At 41.7% G+C, this 20,381-nt stretch overlaps 1 protein-coding gene across 1 annotated transcript in view; it reads right to left on the reverse strand.

The window, feature by feature from the left end:
• The window catches only part of ATXN7 (ataxin 7), a 58,318-nt gene extending 41,983 nt beyond the window's left edge, over positions 1-16,335 (reverse strand). Inside the window, exons 1-3 of the mRNA XM_034066194.1 lie at positions 16,113-16,335; positions 15,683-15,943; positions 15,019-15,087 (exon numbers count right to left, since the gene is read on the reverse strand). Of these exons, the coding sequence (XP_033922085.1) occupies positions 15,019-15,087; positions 15,683-15,932 (319 nt within the window). The 5' untranslated portion in view covers positions 15,933-15,943; positions 16,113-16,335. The remainder of the gene's footprint in view (positions 1-15,018; positions 15,088-15,682; positions 15,944-16,112) is intronic.
• Between the last annotated feature and the right edge of the window lie 4,046 nt (positions 16,336-20,381).

Raw genomic sequence — 20,381 nt, forward strand, 5'->3', positions numbered from 1 at the left:
ATCAGCAATTTGAATGAAATCACTCAGCTGCAAAAACTATTCCCATTTCCTCATTAATGGGCTTTCAAAGATAAAGATATTTGAAATTTCTCCAGCCAATTTGTATAATATTATGTAAATGCTGAACTTCCAATTTGTCATGTTCGAAATCTTTATTCAAAGTCATACATTCTTTTTAGGTGTCATGATCTCACCATGCTGTTGCTGCATTTCAGGGAAGCCAACAAGTTATTATTTTTGGGTTTGTGTCAAAAAGAATCCCAAACAAAACTATTTGCTATCTTCCCAACACCAAAATAGCTCAAGGAAGCCTCAAAGTTGAGCTTAATATTGCAATTATGACACAAAAGTTAAATAGAATTCAGGAAATAACTTGGGAGCTCACATAGTAAAATTCAAATCTGGGCTAATTTAATATGAAAGCATACACATAATCACTCCAGTTATTAAACAGAAAACCAGGGTCTATTATGGAAGGGAAAAGTTCTGGATAAGCAATTAATCACATAGCCTCAATTAAATAAGTCATCCACAGAATAGTCTAAACTGTATCTTAAGGCATATACCCTGCAGCATGCTACTGTTATGAATTAACATCAACAGGTTTGGTTCTTCTCTTTCATGCACAGCACTCTGTACATTGCAGCAGCTATACTTTTGTAGTTGGGGAAAAAGTTTTAGTTAAACCTAAACTCAGTTTACATAAACTGCTCTCTGCAATACAAGTATTTTGATACATGATGAATGCAAGTGATGTTCCAAAGCTCCTCATCCTCTCCCATCTCCTATTTAGACATACTTCTGAGGAAATCAATTGGCATGTATGGGTTTTATGATCTTTCCCCATGTAATTAACCAAATCACAGCAACACAACTGGGTGCTGGCTGCATCTCGATGCCCAGTAACTGGGGGAGTCTTAACAACCATTCACCTACAGATTTACACATTTTCTTATTGATAACTGGAGGAATACAGTGTGCTCCTGATAAAATAACAAAACTTAGTAATAATAAAACCACATTATCTTCCCGGACACATAGGACACATATAGCGCTCATCTTGCATCATTTCACACTGTTTGCCTAATACCTGAGGGAGAAAACCATCATATGCAAGAACCCCAAAAAGAAGTAAGGAAAATTACAGAGATTACCTGTTAACTGAATTTTATTTCAGTATTTTATTAGGCAACCCAACTACCTAAAAACACCCCACCCCTGCCACTCCCATTCTCAATGCACTGGAACATCCACCCCAAAAGTAAGAATGTTTCAATCACGTCTATTATAGCTCTAAGAAAACTGATGCCTGTCAATTCTCACATACCAACTTACACTTCCACACCCCTCTCAATTTGGCAGGCACTACAGTTTTTGCATTAAAATTTACTTCCTTTGCTTTACAGATTTACTAGCAGTTGATTTGATACAATTAGAATAAACTGCAAGTTGCACAGCAACAAGCATATGAATGTACTATAATGAATAAACCAGTAGTACTGTGATAGCATTAAAAGATAACGTGGAGAATAAAACAATTTTTTTGCTGTTGTAGTAAAAGCTAACTCATCTCTTTTGTATTTGAAGACACATGTAGCAACACAAAGTATGCTAAACTTAGCTATTGCATACCTTTAGACAAATAAATATGACTATTTTAATTATCAAGTTGAGGAACCAGTAAGTCTTTACTTCTCACAATTGATGTATTCCAGCATTTACAGAGCTACAGTTGTCAGAGCTTCCCTTCCAAGAGGAGATTTATCTGTTCCGAAGTGTTGGGCTTTAAACCAGTGAGAGTTGTCTTCTGACACACACTTATACTAACTAAATAGATAAGCACTGAAGAAAATCAAGCTACCTATTCACAGTAAAAGGTCAGTAATTCCACTGTTAGCTGTTTGTGATACAACAAAAACTTAGTGCAGCCCAAAAAAATCTTTATGGAGATGAAATTTGTTTTATTGTTACAGAATTCTGAATTCTTCTAAAGATTAAATTTAGGGTTTGCCTTTACACATCATTTCACCTTTAGAATAAGCCCATTGCTATCCTTATTTCAAGATGTGTTTCTTGGCTCTTAAGAGTGATTCACTGTATTTTAGGAGTCTGACTTCACAAAATTCTCCAGAATTCCATCTTCAAACATTACACATGAAATACATGATACCTGATACAGACTGAAAGAGAGTTTAAAAACACAGGATTAACAAACCTGTACCAGGTATTCTTCTTTTGTATCTGGCACCATTTCTCTACTACAAAAATCACCAATTCCACTCTTCAATAGAACCAGGTTGGGAAGGACTGCATTCAAAACTGAAGATCACTTAGAACATGTCATACCTGCACAAGACCTGAAAGGGCTGACATGCTTGAAAGTAATTTTTCTGCTCTTTCATGGTGTGGGCCTCTGTAACATAAGCAGAACACCAGCCCACTTCTGATGTACACAGAAGATAATACCAAAAGCAAAACAAAACAAAAGCAAAGGAGAGAAGAATTTGCTCAGGCTCTTTAATGTACTGATTCAGCTGGTTTCATCTAGCTCATGTTTCTGAGAGAAATTTCTAAGACTAATTCTCTCCTCTGGTCCCTCCACAGCTAACAGTGTTCTTCTCACACTTGGGAAGAAGGTATATGAACACTTAGAAATGGACTTAAATGCACAGAGTAATGTGACAAAAGAACTTTTGTCTCTTTTGTGGGCCAGCCAGGAAGGAAAATGCTCTGCCCTTGGAAAAAAGTACTGAATATGGCACAACTTTTACATTTTAGTCATGTCAAAAAGGACATAAACTCAATAAACCTGATTATACAAGCAGCAAGATAAAGTCATCCTTATGCAGATGCAAGATTAGATATATTTGGAGTATGATCATGCAATGAGCAAGAAGTGTCCTGCACCCTGCCAAGAACCCTACAGACTTCAAGCAGTGGTCCTGATACAGCATGTTAGACTAGGCCTGTTTGCAGTCCTGTAGAGTAGATATTACAGAAGACGTATGGAGTCAGTTTTATAAGCAAGAGGCACAGCAAAAGAGGAAATCTGAAGTTGGTACTTAAGAAAAGGCATGGAGAAAAGCACATTTCAGAGCACTAGTTACCCACCCCTAGGTGACTCAGGATGACATCGCTAAGGTTAAACAGGTAACAGAAAATTGAAAAGTAAACAGGATCCTTTGATATTATAACAAAAATTTTACCACCCTCCAGCATGCTGACAAGAGCCAACACATCCACCTTCCTACATCAGACAGAAGATAACTACTGCAAACACATCTAGGATGTCAAGACTGTGGTTTACAATGGAAGCAGACCGTGTGCCAGTCACAGCAGTCACACACGCATGGATTTCAGGACCTACACTGAGGTCTTCAGCTCAAACCAGCTTGGAGACTACTGGTGCCTATCCAGGGTAGGCAGGAAGCCAAAATCTCAGCTGCCAAACTTGTTGAGCCAGTCTTCCCAGTGATGGCCCACAATGCACTGCTTTGTGTTTGGAAACTGCTCAAAAGCTTTTGCTTCCAGCAACAGTGTGGAGCACTTGGGGAAAGATGCCAAAGGAGTCCAAGAAAGGGTATCATAGGGCCACCATAACAGTGGGTACACCCCAAATGCTCCCGTCAGCTGGTGACATCACCCTGAGTCACTGCGATGACAAAACAACACTGGGCTTCCTGTGAAGCCTGGATTTCACAGAGTGCAGGAGAACTCTTAGTGTGATTAAATTATAAATAAACCTGCTGATGCTGCACCTTACCAGCATTTCTTCCCATTTCAAAATGAAGACCATCAGTCTATCCAGACTGTGATTTTGGTCCTTTCCCAGGACAGGAGCCTTCCTTCATGTCATCGTGATTATCCACAATGACTCTCAATGATGTCAGCAGGAGGACAGAGAATTGCAGTGCTGCACAGAGAATCCTTTTTTCGTCCCAAGCAGCTGTAAACAAGCCTTAGGTGAGGCACACTGACAAGCACACTGAAGATTTTCCTCCTGTGCTCCACCTGCTCCATGGGTAAGAATAGCTTTCTTATCTCCCAAGGCTATGAAGCTAACACTTCAGATCATTAAATTCAGGCCACAAAAACAGAAGAGTCTTCTAAGTTTTACTCCAGCAAATCACATAGTGGTCTATGCCCCTACATTTCAGGGCACAAGCTAACAGTCAGGTAGAACCAAAAGGAAATTTCCCAAGCAGGGGCTAAAGTGCTTTGGACTTCTCCAAATACCCCACAGAAACAGCAGTGTTGAAATAGCCAGGCAAAGCAAACCAAGTCAGCTGGCTATTAAAGCAGGCTTGAGAAAGGGAACAACAGATAAAGAGAGGGCTCTGCCCCAGCTGAGATACAAAACATAATCAAACTATATCATGAGTAGTTCAAACATTGATATTTTCCCCAGTCTCATAACACAACTGATAGAAGTCTTCCTTCAGTGACTTGGCCACAAAAGAAAGATAAAGAACACTTAGGACAAAAATTTGCAGCCTATTCTGCAAGCACATATTGCACTAGCTTTGGTAAGAAATAGAGTTCTATTGAATTTGTATCAAAACTCCCCTGTAAATTCCAAACTACAACACGAAACAGCAGCTCCTGAACAAGCATGATTTGCAGACAGATGCTCTGGGTAACACACCTTACACAGAAAGAAAAAACAAAATTGCTTTAAAATTCAACTTTAAGTATTTTTATGAAGTAAATGCTGCCCACCAGGAAATTCATTTAAGCCTTTCCTCTCAAACACTTCCATTTAGTCCCAGCGAGAGCAGGACAACTGCCACCTCTCTTAGCAGGGCAGAAAAGACACATTCAAACAGATTCTATGTTTTACAAAATGAATTATCAAAGAAAACATCCTAAAATCCAAGATTATATCCCTTACAAAAAAAAAACCAAAAACCCAGCAAAGCCTTCTAGCTGTCAAAGTTAAACTTCTCTAACACATTTATAGAGTCATATTAACTGAACAGGAATGAAACAGACAACTTCAGTATTTCCAGGGAAAAGTAGGGAAAATGCTGGGAAAACTTACTATTTTGAAAGCTGTTTTCCATATTATTTCACATGGCTGCCTCAATAATCCAACACCCTCACTGTCTGGCTAATGGAAAAACTTTTCATTCCTTTGATATAGCCATCAAAACCACAGCCAGTTAACTCAAATCTTTGCAGTCTGAGGCCTCTGGATATTCCTCATTACTATAGATTTGTTCTGAAGGGATAAGAAGGATATTTGGTATGGCTCACACTCACATACACTGTATAGATGATCCTTCTTTCTCCTTCTGGCATCATTCACAACAGCCTTACAATAAAAGATAAAAAGAAATGGTGCCTCAGCAGAGTAACTCATATTCAAAAGGTATTTTCTCCAGTTCACAAAGTTCCTGGGAACCACCTCAGGAATTGCAGTCAAAAACCATTTTGATTTCTATTACCTGGCTTTCTGACAGGGCTAATTGCTGAAAATTAATAAATAATTAAAACATACTAATCAGTATGTTAAATAAGATAAACTAGTTCTTGCTCACTGTTTAGCTTTCACAATACACTACTCATAACTGATAAACACTGCAGTTATCCACTGATACATCATCTCGCACAGAGATCCCCAAAATACAAGATCTACTATGCTCTACTGTCACATAGGTAGGCATGTAAAAACTGGACCAAATTCACTCAAATGATTCATCATCAAGCATGGGTCAACAGGTTTGAGGATTACCAGACCTAAAAGGTGCTGGAAAATTCAGTACCTTCTTTAAGCAACCATCACCTTGTTTTGGAAACAACTTGACAGTTAGAATGCAACAACTATTTCACAAATGTTTCACTCAGCATAGATGGAGGAGCTGCTTAATCCCACATTACCAGGAGGAAAGAAAAGAAGATTGCAGAATCACACCCCAGGTATAAACTGATACGGGTTTTCTTCTGTATTTCAGCTTGAAACAATAGCCAGAGGGTGTCACTTAGGCTTCATACACCTTGACAAAGCAATGGATACAATATCCAGGGGCTGACAATTAAAACGTTTGCATTAGAGAAGTACTTTGCTGGCTGATCACAGGTTGTAGTGAATGTGGCTGTCACACACACAAAGTCTCATCGGCCAAGCCCCATAGCCTGGTCCTGCATCCTCCTTCCAGTCAGAAGCAAGACTTCAGTGGCTCAACAAGACCTTGCATCGCTGGACACTACCTACTAAACTATCAGAACCAAAATTTTTCCACTGACAGTATCTGCCACTGTGTTTATGATGTCAGTGAAAAAGACAGTAGAGCGAAAAATGCATTTATGAAGGGCAAAATACAACTGAATTTGATGTTAAAAGAAAAGAAACACTACTGCGTAGTCCGCATATTATTTGCTTTTCAAATTTAAACTTTGACACTTCATTTTAATGTAAGCTGTTATAGGACTTCCAGGCAACTTTAACAGCATTAAACTGTCCAACAAACTTTCCTGCAAATAAAAAGAGCTCTAGATGTCAGAACAAAACCACACAGAGCATCACAGACTTACAACCCCAAAGCTGCTCCCTGTTGATTTTAGCCTTTAAGCTGCTTGGTGTATATGTTTCAGTGCCAGTTGAGAATGCTGCATTTTCATTAAATGTTTGTAGTGTGATAGATAAAGTTTTCTGACTGTTACAACCCACCAGAAGAGAAGGGAGGTATAACCAATTCTCCCTTTCACCTTCTATTACCAATGAAGTTTGTCTGTGGACAAACTGGTAGCTAAAGCTATCGAAAGTCAAAATCAGGGCAGGGTGAGACTGTAAATAAATGATCCTTCTCATGGGAAAGCAGGTTCCCACAAAAGAGCTTATTCCACAAGGGCTGACAAGCAACATTTACACACAAGTAACTGAGCACTTGAGTATTTCTCATCTACTTGAGCCAATAACCTGGAATATTTACCATCATGATGACCATTCCCAAAGCTAGTGATCGTGGCTCCAAGTGATGGGGGAGCAGCTGTGAGTGCAGTTTACTTTGATGAAGTCATCCTTGTAGTATCTGGGGTTACCATGAGTATCCAGCTTACCACGAGAATCAGTCTGACAGCCACTGCACCACCGGACCTGGCTCACATCTGTACACAGCCTGCACAAGCAGGGACAACTTCTGACTGTCCAAAGCCTTCTAGCAATGGGAACAGTGATTACAATACATTCTTTGCCTTCTATAACAACTGCTTTTACAGTTGTGCTACTCTGCTCCAATACACTTTGAATTCCCTTTGCCAGATTTTAACACTTGCTGCTACAAACTTGAAGTGTAAGTACACTGTTAGAATGAGTCCAGAGGAGGCCAAAGATGCCCTGAGGGCTGGAGCACCTCTGCTCTGGAGACAGGCTGAGAGCTGGACTTGTACAGCCTGGAGAAGTCACATCTCTGAGGAGACCTTAGAGCAGGTTCCAGTGCTTAAAGGGGCCAACAAGAAAGCTGGAGAGCACCTTTTGATAAGGACGTGTAGGAACAGGACAAGGGAGAATGGCTTTAAACTGACAGACGGAAGATTTACATTAGATTTTGGGAAGAAATCCTTCACTGTGAGGGAGGCTCTAGCACAGGGTGCCCAGAGAAGCTGTGGCTGCCCCATCCCTGGCAGTGTTCAAGACCAGGCTGGACATGGCTTGGAGCAACCTGCTCTAGTGGAAGGTGTCCCTGCCCATGGCAGGGGGTTGGAATGGCATGAGCTTTCAGGTCCCTTCCAACCAAAACCATTCTACGGTTCTAAAAAGATGCATTCATCTCCTACACTGTAAGAATATCTAGGCAATAACCTTGGTATCTTAGAAGCATAGAATAGTTACAGTTGGAAAGAACCTTAAGATCATGTAGTTCGAACCCCCCTGCCATGGGCAGGGACACCTCACACTAAACCATATCACCCAAGGCTTCATCCAACCTGGCCTTGAACACCACTAGGGATGGTGCATTCACAACCTCCCTGGGCAACCCATTCCAGTGCCTCACCACTCTTACAGTAAAGAATTTCTTCCTTATATCCAGTCTAAACTTCCCCTATTTAAGTTTTAACCCATTATCCTTTGTCCTATCACTACAGTCCCTAATGAAGAGTCCCTCCCCAGCATCCTTATAAACCCCCTTCAGACACTGGAAGGCTGCTATGAGGTCTCCACGCAGCCTTCTCTTCTCCAGGCTGAACAGCCCCAACTTTCTCAGCCTGTCTTCATACAGGAGCTGCTCCAGTCCCCTGATCATCCTCATGACCATCCTCTGGACTAGTTCTAACAGTTCCATGTCCTTTTTATGTTGAGGACACCAGAACTGCACACAATACTCCAAGTGAGGTTTCCCAAGAGCAGAGTAGAAGGGCAGGATCACCTTTGGCCTGCTGGTCACGCTTCTTTTAATGCAGCCCAGGATATGTTGGCTTACATGTGAGCAACTTCCACACCAGTGGTGATTTTTCATTAAAAATGAAGAGAAACAATTTTAAAGCATCTTATAGACTATTTAGAATACTTCATTACAAATCAAATACTGTAATGCTTTGTGAAAGATTAAATCTTTTCTGTTTTGTAAGTGCTAAGACATCACACATATCCCCAGCTGTCCTGTGGATGTTACAGCCATACGCTAGCATAGTCAGAGAAGGTGTAAGAACTGTATGCATTTTCTTTTATAGATCCACTGCAGTGGAAGCAATAGCTTTTAAAATAGTTACCTTAGAGACAGTAATCTGCATCCTCTTAACCCAATTTATTTAAAAGTACCCTTCACTAAGCCTTTGTGTCTTTCCTGCTCTACTTAGACACTAGTGTTATCAACTCTAATATTACAGTCATATTTCTACATATTTATCACATTGTTCTTCTCTTACTGAGCATCTGTAGACAAATATAGAATAGAAACTACATAAAAAGCAGTATTTAATCAAGAATTATCAAGACATCACCTCTTCCACGCAGGGATAACCCAGCTAATCATACATACCTCTTAAGAAGCGTTAGGTAACAGTGAGTTCCTGACAGCGATGTACGTGTATAGACAACCATCTCAAAGGTTCTTATAAAGAGAAAAATATCCTGCTTCCTCACATATTACAGACAGATTGAGGCAGTTTTTTGGCTGCAGTTCCACTGAAAGTCCCCAACGCTTTGCAATATCACACTAATACTATGGTAATATCAAAAACCTGCAAAGTATCTTTAAAGCATAAAAGATGACACAGTTCTAAGTTGCAGTCGAACATCACAATATTCTATTTATAACATGTGACTCATCTCAGCAGAAATAATTAAATATTGTAAACAGAACTTGGATTTGAGGGAAAAAATAACAAGAAAACGAGGACCAGTCACTGCAGATCAGCTCAAAATCCTGTCACACTGCATGGGGCTTAAGCTATCTCATCGAATCTCTCCAATTTTCTTAAACAGTTCAGTGCACTTTTAAAGTCTCCTTGTAATTGTTTTACGATAACCAGCCCACAAATCCTTACACCACTTTGTGTAAATAGTCAATTAAAATGCAATGAAATGAAGAGGAGATTTATCTGATTATAGACTGTGAACAGCTATGCAGGATGTCAAAAGAGTGGCACTTTGTACTGCTACCTTGAAATATGTATTTCAATCTATTACAAATTCTCATCATGTATTTGCAGGCAGTCAAGAACTATAGAGCCCTCTAAGCAACTTTGACATGATTTAACACAACAAAAATCAACTCAATTGAACACCTCCCAAGGCTGAATAAAGACAAATATGAAATAAGATGCTCTTACTTGTATTTACAACTTAATACTGGAACAAAAGTTTCACAAATACCTGCATTTTTTATTGAACTTGCGGCTGGGAAAATTCTAGATGTTGGGTCTATGTAGTAAAGATGCTCCTAGTGAGCCCTCCTGGCCTCATCCTGGATTTCACTGCTCAACCCTGCCCAGCTCAGGGCTCAAGAAGAACAAGGGTTCATTAAATGTACCCTCACAACTTTGGTTAACTTCCATTTCAACAACTAATGTAATCAAATCTGAAAGCTTATAACGAATGCCCTTCCTAGAGGTTCATGGAGTCTCTTCCCCCATGCCCAGGACATATTAACTGTCCAAGAGCCAAAGTTCAACTGTTATCAGGTGACACGATGCTGAAGAGAATTTGCTCCCACCTGCAATCCTGATGGATTCCTGCAGTCACGAAGTCTTCTGAAGTGTCTTCTGAAGGTGCCCACCAAAATCTGGCAACCTGCACTCTCACAGAATATTCAACACTTGCTTTATTAAGACCAGTATAGTCTGTTAAGACTGATTCCATTCTACATCACCACACAGCAAGCATCAATTCAGATCCTTCCAAGCACCATCAAATGCACCAGTGACCATTGCTCAACTGACCCAAACTTATGATGAAGTAATTGTCTTCCCTGCATCTCCCTCCACAACCATCTGAGGACCACCTCAGCCAAAATAGCTTGGCTACGTATAGAAAGCAATCACACACTTCCTCAGGATTCTCAGAAGCACCAAGTGCAAACAGAACAAATCACTAGCAGCCTGTATGGATGCTGTAAGGACAGACAAGACCTTTTTAGCCAAGACTCAACAATCTTGATCAATGATGATTGATCAAATCGAGCTCAAGACCCAAGTAGAGAACAACTGTTCTCCACTCCTCCTAAGTTGAACAGAGAACAACTGTTCACTACTCCTCCTAACCCTTTGTTGCATTTAGCTATAAGCTATGGTGACGGTGCTAGTGAAGAGCTTGAAACAGGCAGTACCAAGGGATTCGCCTCTCAAAGTATGTAACACACCAAAACAAACAAGGGGTTGTATATGTAACTGAAAGAATGAGATGTTTAAGCTCTAGTAAAGACACCCCACCATTTCAGAATGCCCTAAATACATTATTAAACACCTAATTTCAAATTGTCTAACCAAATCTTCTCCACACTTATTTTCCATTCTGAGATACTGTAACTTCCTTCACATTCTTATTATACAGATCTTAAACTTATTTCATAAGTCAATGTAAGAATCTAACAGACTTTCACCCCAACCACTTCAAAAGGGTTACACACTTAACTATTACTGCAGGTATCTATGATCTCTGTGAAGAGCAGATAGGTTCTTTCCTCTGTCTCTCCAATCAAGCCTTGGTGGCAGTGGTGATTTGTATTAAATAAAACCAAAAGCACAACATACAAGATAACTGGTAGCAACTAGGAGTTTAATGCGGAGAGAATCAGTTTCTCAGGGAGTGAGAGAGGGCTAAGCCCCCAGTCACAATAAACATCTTCAGATCTGTTTCTACTTAGTGAGTGAAACTCTTCCATAGAGTGAAAGGAATAAACCTGTTGTCAAATTCTGCAAGAAGCATAAGTTCACCCTGTTGAAGCCTGTCAATGTTACCATGAATGAACTCTATGCTTACACACAGAGTTCTATTTTCAGATCATCTTTGCAACAGTAATGGGCTAAAAAACTTTTAAAAGCAAACCCAATTCAACAAAGGTTAGCATTTTCAGAACTTGTTTGTAAGAATCATCATGTTCAAATGAAAACTACAGACACATAAACCTCCTTTTGAGACCTACTGCATCTCCAACATGAACCAGGCATATGTGAGCACACTGGCTGCATCTGCTGGCACATGTTCCCAGCACCACAAGTCTGAAGATCCACTTTAGCAATGTTCATTTCAAAACAAAAGAAAAAATGCATGAAGACTACATTTTCTGCCTTGCCATTTTAGGATGCATTTATTGATCATAATGCAACATGCTGTACTTGCTTCATCACAGCAAAAGCTGTGTGGCAGAGGAATCACACCTTCAGCTGGTTCACAAGTAATTAAGTGACTGTGAGCTAAAAGATTCTGTCATATGAACTACATATGAAAATAACTGAAACAATTGCTTCCAACATGCTCTTACATTGATAGTACTGCTGATCACAAGAATATTTCAGTGTAAAAAGTGAATTTTAAAGGGTACTTTAAAGTAACATTTTTTCCGTCATGATGGATGCTCCTTTCTCATCTCCATCTGTTGCGCATTTTCCAAACCAAAAGTGAGCCTAGTCCATTGGGCCTGTACCTTGTTCGTGCAGCTCCGATTTCTACATCAAAGCACAGTGTGGATTGTTACTGCCTCAAAAAGCAGTAGAAGCATCCAGCAAGTTTCTCACTTTGTGAAGGTCTGTGAGGATGCCAACAGGAATGATTGCATGTTATGGATTAGCAGAACAGAACGCATGTAAGAGCAGTGAAAAAGAAACAGGGGAGCAGAAGAGACAAACACAGGGAGTTTGGGAAGCTCAATTTTTTGTTCTTACATCGATGTGAGCTTGGTTACATCAAGAAGGGTTAGATACAGAAAAAAAAGTGTATGAGACTATGAACTAATTTTAGTTTCCTGACCCCTACATGGAACTAGCATCACTGACAGGTATTAAGGACTCATCAGGCTTCACAACCAAAAGCATGCTGAGAGGAGCTGCCTGATCAGCCAATAGGAACTGCCAGTGACGAAGACGTGCCCAAAATCTTGCCCCTCTCCACAGCTTGCAAATATTGTCCTGGAATTACACAGTTATGTCCTTTATTCCTTTAAAGAAATAACAGGCATTATTCTTTCCCTATAAAAATAACAAAAGGAGGAGCTGGAAATGCTGAGTCCCTTTTTAATACAGTGTTACGACAACGGGAACACTCACTCTTCGCTCAGGAGGAACAGACACTCTTTCCTACCAGCCTGAAATCCACCTCTCACCACACATGCCAATGATGAAGCTGTTCCCACTAGAAGATGAAGAGAAACCACATGTGGGAAAGGAACCAACTACATGCCACGACCCAGTGGGTACAACAGGCGAGTGGGAACCTGACCTGAAAGCTGACAATGGTTAAATAAAGCAAGCAGTTCTTGGGTTTGAACCTGATTCTAATAAGTGGGCTGTAAAGTCATGTTCCTTCCTTCACTGCCTCTCCAAGCCATGAATATTTAATTCTTTTATGCAAACTGGAAGAGTTGCAATGCAAGGTTAAATTAGCCTAAATAACCTTGAAATCCTTTTGTGAAGTTGGGCCTCTGAGTCAACTCCCGATCTGGAGAGAAATAACTTTCTTACACAACGAGTTCTGTTGTTGGCTATATTTAAAACACTGTGTGGTATCAAGACAAAATCTTGAGGTTAGAGTTGATTTGACAGAATGTATATCTTTGGTTCACCTTCCTATGCTAAGATACATGGTTTAGACAGTTCAATTATTTAATGTTTGTGCCTCAATTTTGAATACAAAATTCTTCCTGAGGAATCAGTTACAGGATTCTCAAAGCTGTATTTAATAAAACAACACACACATCCTAGCATCTTTCACTGCTCTGTAAGTGCAAACTGAGCTTTTGCTTCTGCTCCCTATACAATAGCTACAGGTAGACACCAAGGCAGAGTCTCATCCCTATGTCATAAAGCAACCAAAACAAACAGAGGTTTGGAAGCCTGACAGGGCTACTAAGTTTCACTTTTAATTCTCACAGTATTTTATGAACTTCCTTTAACTCCTAACCCTACAAATGACTCGCATGGCTGGAGTCAGTGCAGAGAAGCTGTGTCTCAGGGGTCACCCTATGCAAAAACAGTTTTATGAGCTCTCTCCAGAGGAAAAGAAAAAAAGATTATTCTTCACCCTGCCAGCTAATCTTTGAAATCTGGAAACCGTAGATGCTTGCATTTTAAGAGGTAGAAATAAGAAAGAATGTTTGAAAATCCTTATTAGTAAAATCTTTATGAGACTAATGTGTACACTTATTGTTACAAATGCTGTTCTAGCACTTGAATGATTTGTCTATACAGAAAAATAAATATTCAACACAACTACTACTAGATTGGAACTCAGCAGTGGAAGTAATAAAGTCATTTTTTAAATGCTTAAGAACTCATGCAGACACAAAGAAGCTAGCGCAATGGCAAAAGTGATGCTGAATGCCACAGCACAGCTGCCTGTTACATCTTTCTTACAGGTCACTGACCACTGACTTTGGTCCTAGAAATTGATTTTTCCACAATGTTAGCTACAGTAGGAATTCTACAACAAATAGATATTCTGATTCAGCCCCAAGATGCGTCACTGCCTCCTCACCTTACTAGTCTGTGCCACCTTGCTTGAGACTTCACCTGCTGTCTGTAGCTCACAAGTAGGTAAGGGCCGAATCAGATCATCTCCTAGGGTCCTAAGCCGAGTTTACGAACTCACTCTTCCATTTCTAACAGCATCAAATTAATTATTTGGAATTAACTGATCTAGTATTTAAACCAGCAAGGCCTGTTCTGTGGTATGCTTCTCCAAGTCCAACAGTACCGAGCTAGCAACAACAGGAGGAAAGTTTTAGAACATTTCTCTGCTATAAAACAACTGTTAAACTGGAAAAACAAACCAACAGGAATTGAACACCACAAATCATATTCATCACTGTTGGGTTTTTTCCACTCCCTGTTACAAAATTATCAATAATCTATAGCTCCCATTCATCATCTGCTTACAACTTGGAGCAGCATTGTTACTCTTGAGATGAACTGGGCTGTTAATGGGCTTTAGCTAATCACAGGTGAAAGGTCATTCTCATTTAGGAGTACCCTAAGAAATAAACATTAACACACGGACATGACAGAGTAAATGTATCAGTGTTCAAGCACTGACAGTGATTACACTAAAAGTCAAAATGTTTTAGTTCAAGAGAAAATATCAGTGCTGGTCACACAGCTTCCTTTTAGTCTTACTTGTATTCTTAAATAATAATCCAAAGAGAAACACTGCAAAGACAACAAGTAACCTCTGCCCTACCTTGTAGTTTTGAGATTATATATTAATTTAATAACAATGCTAATGACACCACTCACTAACAGGCCACAAGTCCCAAATCCAAAGCGACAGGATTGAAGTCTCCCTTTTCTTTCCCACACACATTCTCTCATAACTCGTTACGAGAGGGAAAACTCCGTGTGCTTCTCTTCATGACTGAATCAACTCACCTTCTCGGCAAAGTCGCATTGCTTCTCGGTTCCGTCCGTATTCCTTAAAACTTTCTTCTAACGCCGTTCCTAAAACCGAAAACCCACAAGATGTCAATGTGCGCACAAATCAGAGAAGCAGAACTGACCCCTCCGCTACTGACCTGCCGCCCGTTCCCCCGCGGGAACAAACTGGTAACTCAGGAATAGGCGTTCGAGTCGCTGCCACAATAAGCACGGCTTCCGAGAGCCTGACACCTCTCGTCCCGTCCCCGGCAGCGGAGCCGCTGTCACGGCGGGGGCTGCCTCACCTGAGTCGGGACCTGCCCCCGGCCGGGGCTCAATCGAGGGCAGGAGCAACCGGCCTCTGGGGACGGGCTCAGACCTCACCGCACGGTGTCCCGGATTAAAGGAACTGGGGCAAACCGCTCCTCATCCCGCGCCGCGCCCGAGTCCCGGGGACCGCGCACCGGACAACGAACTCGGCCGCGACACTAGGGGAGAAGCGCGACGGGAGCACAAACGGACCCAACCTCCTCCTAGGGCCCGGTCCCCGCGGCGCCCTCCGGCCGGGCACCCTGCCGCGCCGCACCGGGGGCAACCCCCCCCACTACAAACCAGGCCGGTAGAACGGTTGAGGATGGGGGGGGTATGGGGGAGGAAGTGAGGCTTGGCGGCCACTCACCGTCGTTCCCGTGAAGTTTAGCAGCATCGACCCAATGGCTCCAGGGTTGCCCCAGCATCGCCTCGGGGCTGGGCAGGGACCTGCGCTCTCCGACGGCCGCCATTGCCGCTGCGGTGGCGGCGGGGCCGGCGCCGCTCCCGCCTCCTCCGCCTCCTCCTCCTTCGCCGTGGCGGGGCCGCCGCTGCCGCTGCCTGACCGCCGCCGCGCTGCGCTGCTCCCTCCTGACGTCACCCGCGGCCCGCGCCGACATTCTTTCCGCTGCTATAGAACGTAATGAGAGGGTGGGGGGGGGGGGGAAAGTCATAGGGAGCTTTTTAAGGTGGCGCCGAGGTCTTTAAGGAAGCGCCGAGATGATAACCAGCTTTAATGGCTTTTAACCCCTTTTCCCCCTTCTTCTCTAGGACTCTCTATAGGGAAGGCGTCCACTCACCTCATCGGCGGCCCATGGGGAAGGAGCCGGGCTCCCATTATTGTACTGGGAAGCGCTCCCTTTCCTCTTTATTGCGCTAACAAAGCGGGGGAAAAGAGCTGGAATAGAGGAGGGTTACACCGTCCTCCAAGCGCTCCCCGGCTCCATGGGCCGCTCTTTCTCAAGCCTCACCGCGACCCTACAAAAACAACGGCCGCATCACAACCCCGCCTGGCATCGGGGAGAAGGGGGAAGGGGGGGCGGAATGGAGGAACGCGACGCTGAAGGAGGCGTGACGCGCAAAAGCGGCTCCTCCCCTCTTGACCGGTCCACCTTAAATGCGGTGGCTCCTTAAAGGCAGTGGAGAGCAGGAAACGAGTTCCTAGCGGGTAGAGGCCTGACCCCCGTCCCGTCCTCCCGTCTTCCTCCCCCGTCTCTCCCCCAGGGCGTTGGAGGTGGGGGGAACGGGGCCAGATCTTCCCCTTCATTCTGCTCGTAACCTGTCTCACGGGGAGGTCTTGTCATTGATATTCCACATTTCTTTTTGTCCAACAGTGTCCTGGTTGTATTTTATTTCCCTAAACTTTGGGATAAAAGCTCGGATTAAAGGATGCTTTCGTGCTTGGCAAGTCCTAGTTACGGAGTTTAAGCAAAATAGAGTTGTTTGATAAAAAACATCATGGTTTAGAAACTATTATAGTTTCTAAACTATAGATTCTAACCCCTTATTTATTACAGGGGTCTCTCTTCAATAGAATAAAAAGTTCTAGTAACGACATCAAGTAAATTTTTGTAAAGGTTTCTGGCCACACTTTATGCTGCCATCAGTGTCAACCTCACAGAATCATAGAATAGTAAGGGTTGGAAAGGACCTTAAGATAATCTAATTCCAACTGCCTGCCATGGGCAGGAACACCTCACACTAAATCATGTCATCCAAGATTCCATCCAGCCTGGCCTTGAACATTGCCAGGGATGAAGCATTCACAACATCCTCAACAAACAGCCAAAAACTTAGATAAAAGTGACTCGCTGCTTCCTCTACGGGTCCTCAGCCCATGTGTAGTAAGTATGAGAGCACAGGACTCAAACTGCTCACAGATCCCATATGTGTATTTGCAAAACCAGGCAGCAGAAATCAAAGCTGTAAATTAATCTGTTTAGGCTACAAGGTCCCAGTCCTGCAGAAGTGTGTATACATGCAGGCTTAGTAAAGGCTTCACTGGTTTCCTTTAAAGTGTGGAACTATACAAGCTACAGATCATAGAATCATGGAATGGTTTGGGTTGGAAGGCTTAAAGCTCATCCAGTTCCAACCCCCTGCCACGGGCAAGGACACTTTCCACAAAAGCAGGTTGCTCCAAGCCCTGTCCAACCTGGCCTTGGACACTGATAGAGATGGGACAGCCACGGCTTCTCTGGGCACCCTGTGCCAGCGCCTCAGCACCCTCACTGTAAAGAACTTCCTTATATCTAATCTAAATCTACTCTCTTTCAGCTGTTTCTTTCCGAATTCTTGCATATAGAAGATGCACAAATATGAGTTAATCAGATAATCATCATATGGGATCGGCTGTCATTGTAAGAATAGTTTCAGTGTTCCACTCAACTGATAATTTATGTCACACTCGGAATGTGTCTTGTAGAGTTGTATGTCTAATACAGAATAGCTGGTGAGGTTTTTCTCTTGTCTTAATCACTGCAAATCTAAGTTAACTCCTTAATAAAAGGCAAACACCAAGAGATTTAGATAAAGAGCAACAATGACTCCTGCTGCAGACATCTGTAGTAGGGTTAATTAACAAAGGCTATCAACTTCTGGAGCTCAGCCCTGACCTTTCAGACAATTACACCCTTAACTGTATTTCAGCTTCCCAAAACAGTGAAATAATTCCTCCTCTTAGTTTAAGCATGAGTGAAGATGTTTATGGAACTAGAATCTAAAGATAAATGATGAATGATGGGCATTATTGCTTGATTAATTATCAAACTGTATGCGTTGTAATACAGAAAGCTACTTAAAATCAAAGCTGAGAACATGACTGGAAAAAAAATGTCAGTCAGGTGCTAAACAATTCCTGGACAGAGCTTTTTTTACGGTGTAGAAGCCAGATAGGTGAAAAAAAAAATAAAAAATCATTATTTCCTTCAAGCTTGGCTCTTCAAATGCTCCACAAATGGAGCCTAACAACATCCATAGCTGAATTCTGACCCCAGCCATAGGATAAGGCATGTTACAGACAGAACTGTATTTTCTGTATCAAATAATCTGATTTATGTTACAAACTTCACTCATACAGCTCTCCTTTAGTCTGAAGAAAGCAGACAGAAAGCTGCCTCAGCTACAGTTTGGAAGAGTCTTTGATACATCCGAGTGTCCATCAAATTCATAAAGGCTTTTCCTATTATTTATTTTGCATAGATCATAAAGCACATACAGTGATGGGTGACCAGACAGAGCCACAGAACACCATCATCTACCTTTTAATAGTGATCGGATTTTACCATGGTTTATCAATTTAACATTCACACATCACATGGTTCTTTTCTTTAAATATTACTGATAGATGTATGTCAAATCACACAAAAGTTCAATAGCCTCATTTGGCAGAATCACACCAATCAGCCAACTACTTTAACCAGCCAGTGCATTAGCAACTGTTCAGTTTCTAAGGTTGACACTCCTTAAGTTCATCAAAAGCACCTCTTGCTTTAAAAGTGCCAAGCAGGTAAAGCACACACCTCTGTTCTTTCATGTAACTTTGATTATCCCCTTTCTCAATCTTATTTTTTGCCCTTTCAATCCGATTGCTACATTTTTCTCCCCCCCCCTCCCCCCCCTTCACAGCTTTTGTTATTTCTTCCCTATATATTCCCATTCAAGATCTAATTCTGCAGCTTGGGCCTCAGGCTGTCCTTCTGTAATCCTTCTTCCACTACTATTTTCCCTATGTGTCGTGAATACATCAGTATTCCAGCAGAGGGAGGAAAGTGGCAGAAGAATCATCAGTGCATCAGCTCAATGCACAAGACAGATCACTCAAGAGAGCAGGAACAGGGCAGATGAAAATGTAATTTTACATGGCCTGAAAATGGAGAGAATTTTCTTTTCCCACAAAGTGACCAGGTTGAAAATGTACTTGGGTTGTTTTAAGCACTCAGGTTCAGTTCTCTTAAATTGTTTCCATAGTGCTATACATGGATGTATTGATGATTTTAGGGAAAATAGGGAAAACCCTGAAAATCCATCATATTAGTAGGAAATCAGAATTGAAAACACATGTCCACACTGTAGGCTTTGAACAGAAATTATTATTACAAATCTGAGACATCCACGTGAGGAGGATGCTCATACAAAGCTTCCTGGGCAGTCAGCAGAGTCAGGATAGTTTTCACATTAGTTTGGTTCCTCCTGATCCAAAGCATTTTTGAAGAAGCCCTTCTCTTCCTGCTGGCCACAGAAGTAATCATAGATGACCATGCACATAAATTAGGCACCTACATTAGGTACCCAAAGTTAAGTTGGATTAATCTGGTTAGGAGTGGGAAGAACAGTGGTTTGAAAAGCACTGCCTAGCAGCCAATGTTCCTTTAAGAGAACATAAAGGGGTCCAGAAATGCTACAGTTTGAAGGGCTTAGCTGAGGAATGAAAATAGCCTAAGAATTAGCATCAGGACTGAGACAGTGTGTGAATAATCATGAACTACTCATATGTGTGAGCGTGAACAGGTGTTCAGAGAATGGAGAGAAGAAACAAGATCAGTTAAGTCAGATAGACAGTGGGAAAGGAAATGTGAGGCAGAAAAGCAGCAGAAAACTGTGGATGATGTGGAGAAAGCAGCCAAATAATGGGGTGAAGAAAGCATAAACAAAAAATATAACATGGCCTGCAAAATGAAAGAAAGGAGTCAAGAAGACGAAACCAATTATACAAAAAAGGAAAACCTACAGTATTAAACCTCACTAAGTAGATTTAACAATGTAATGTACATGGTTGGTGGTACTGTGATTGAATGTATGCTTACAAACTGCATACAATGACTGCTTAAAGCTGTACATGTACCACCAGGTTTCGTTCTTTTGCCAGGGGGACTGGGAAAGCTGTTCAAATAGGGAGCACCTACTTCAGCTGCTCAGTTACAACCTGTAAGACAGCCTCTGTATGGGACCTGAAATACGGTTAACGCTAAACTGGAATGAAAAGGTAGGGATGAATTTGTAGCTGAACTCTTAAGAACAGGAGCACAATGATATGATTCACTGATGATTTTTCACAATGGAAGTGAAAG

Source organism: Melopsittacus undulatus, chromosome 9, assembly GCF_012275295.1.
Source record: "Melopsittacus undulatus isolate bMelUnd1 chromosome 9, bMelUnd1.mat.Z, whole genome shotgun sequence".
In the NCBI taxonomy this organism is placed as follows: domain Eukaryota; kingdom Metazoa; phylum Chordata; class Aves; order Psittaciformes; family Psittaculidae; genus Melopsittacus; species Melopsittacus undulatus.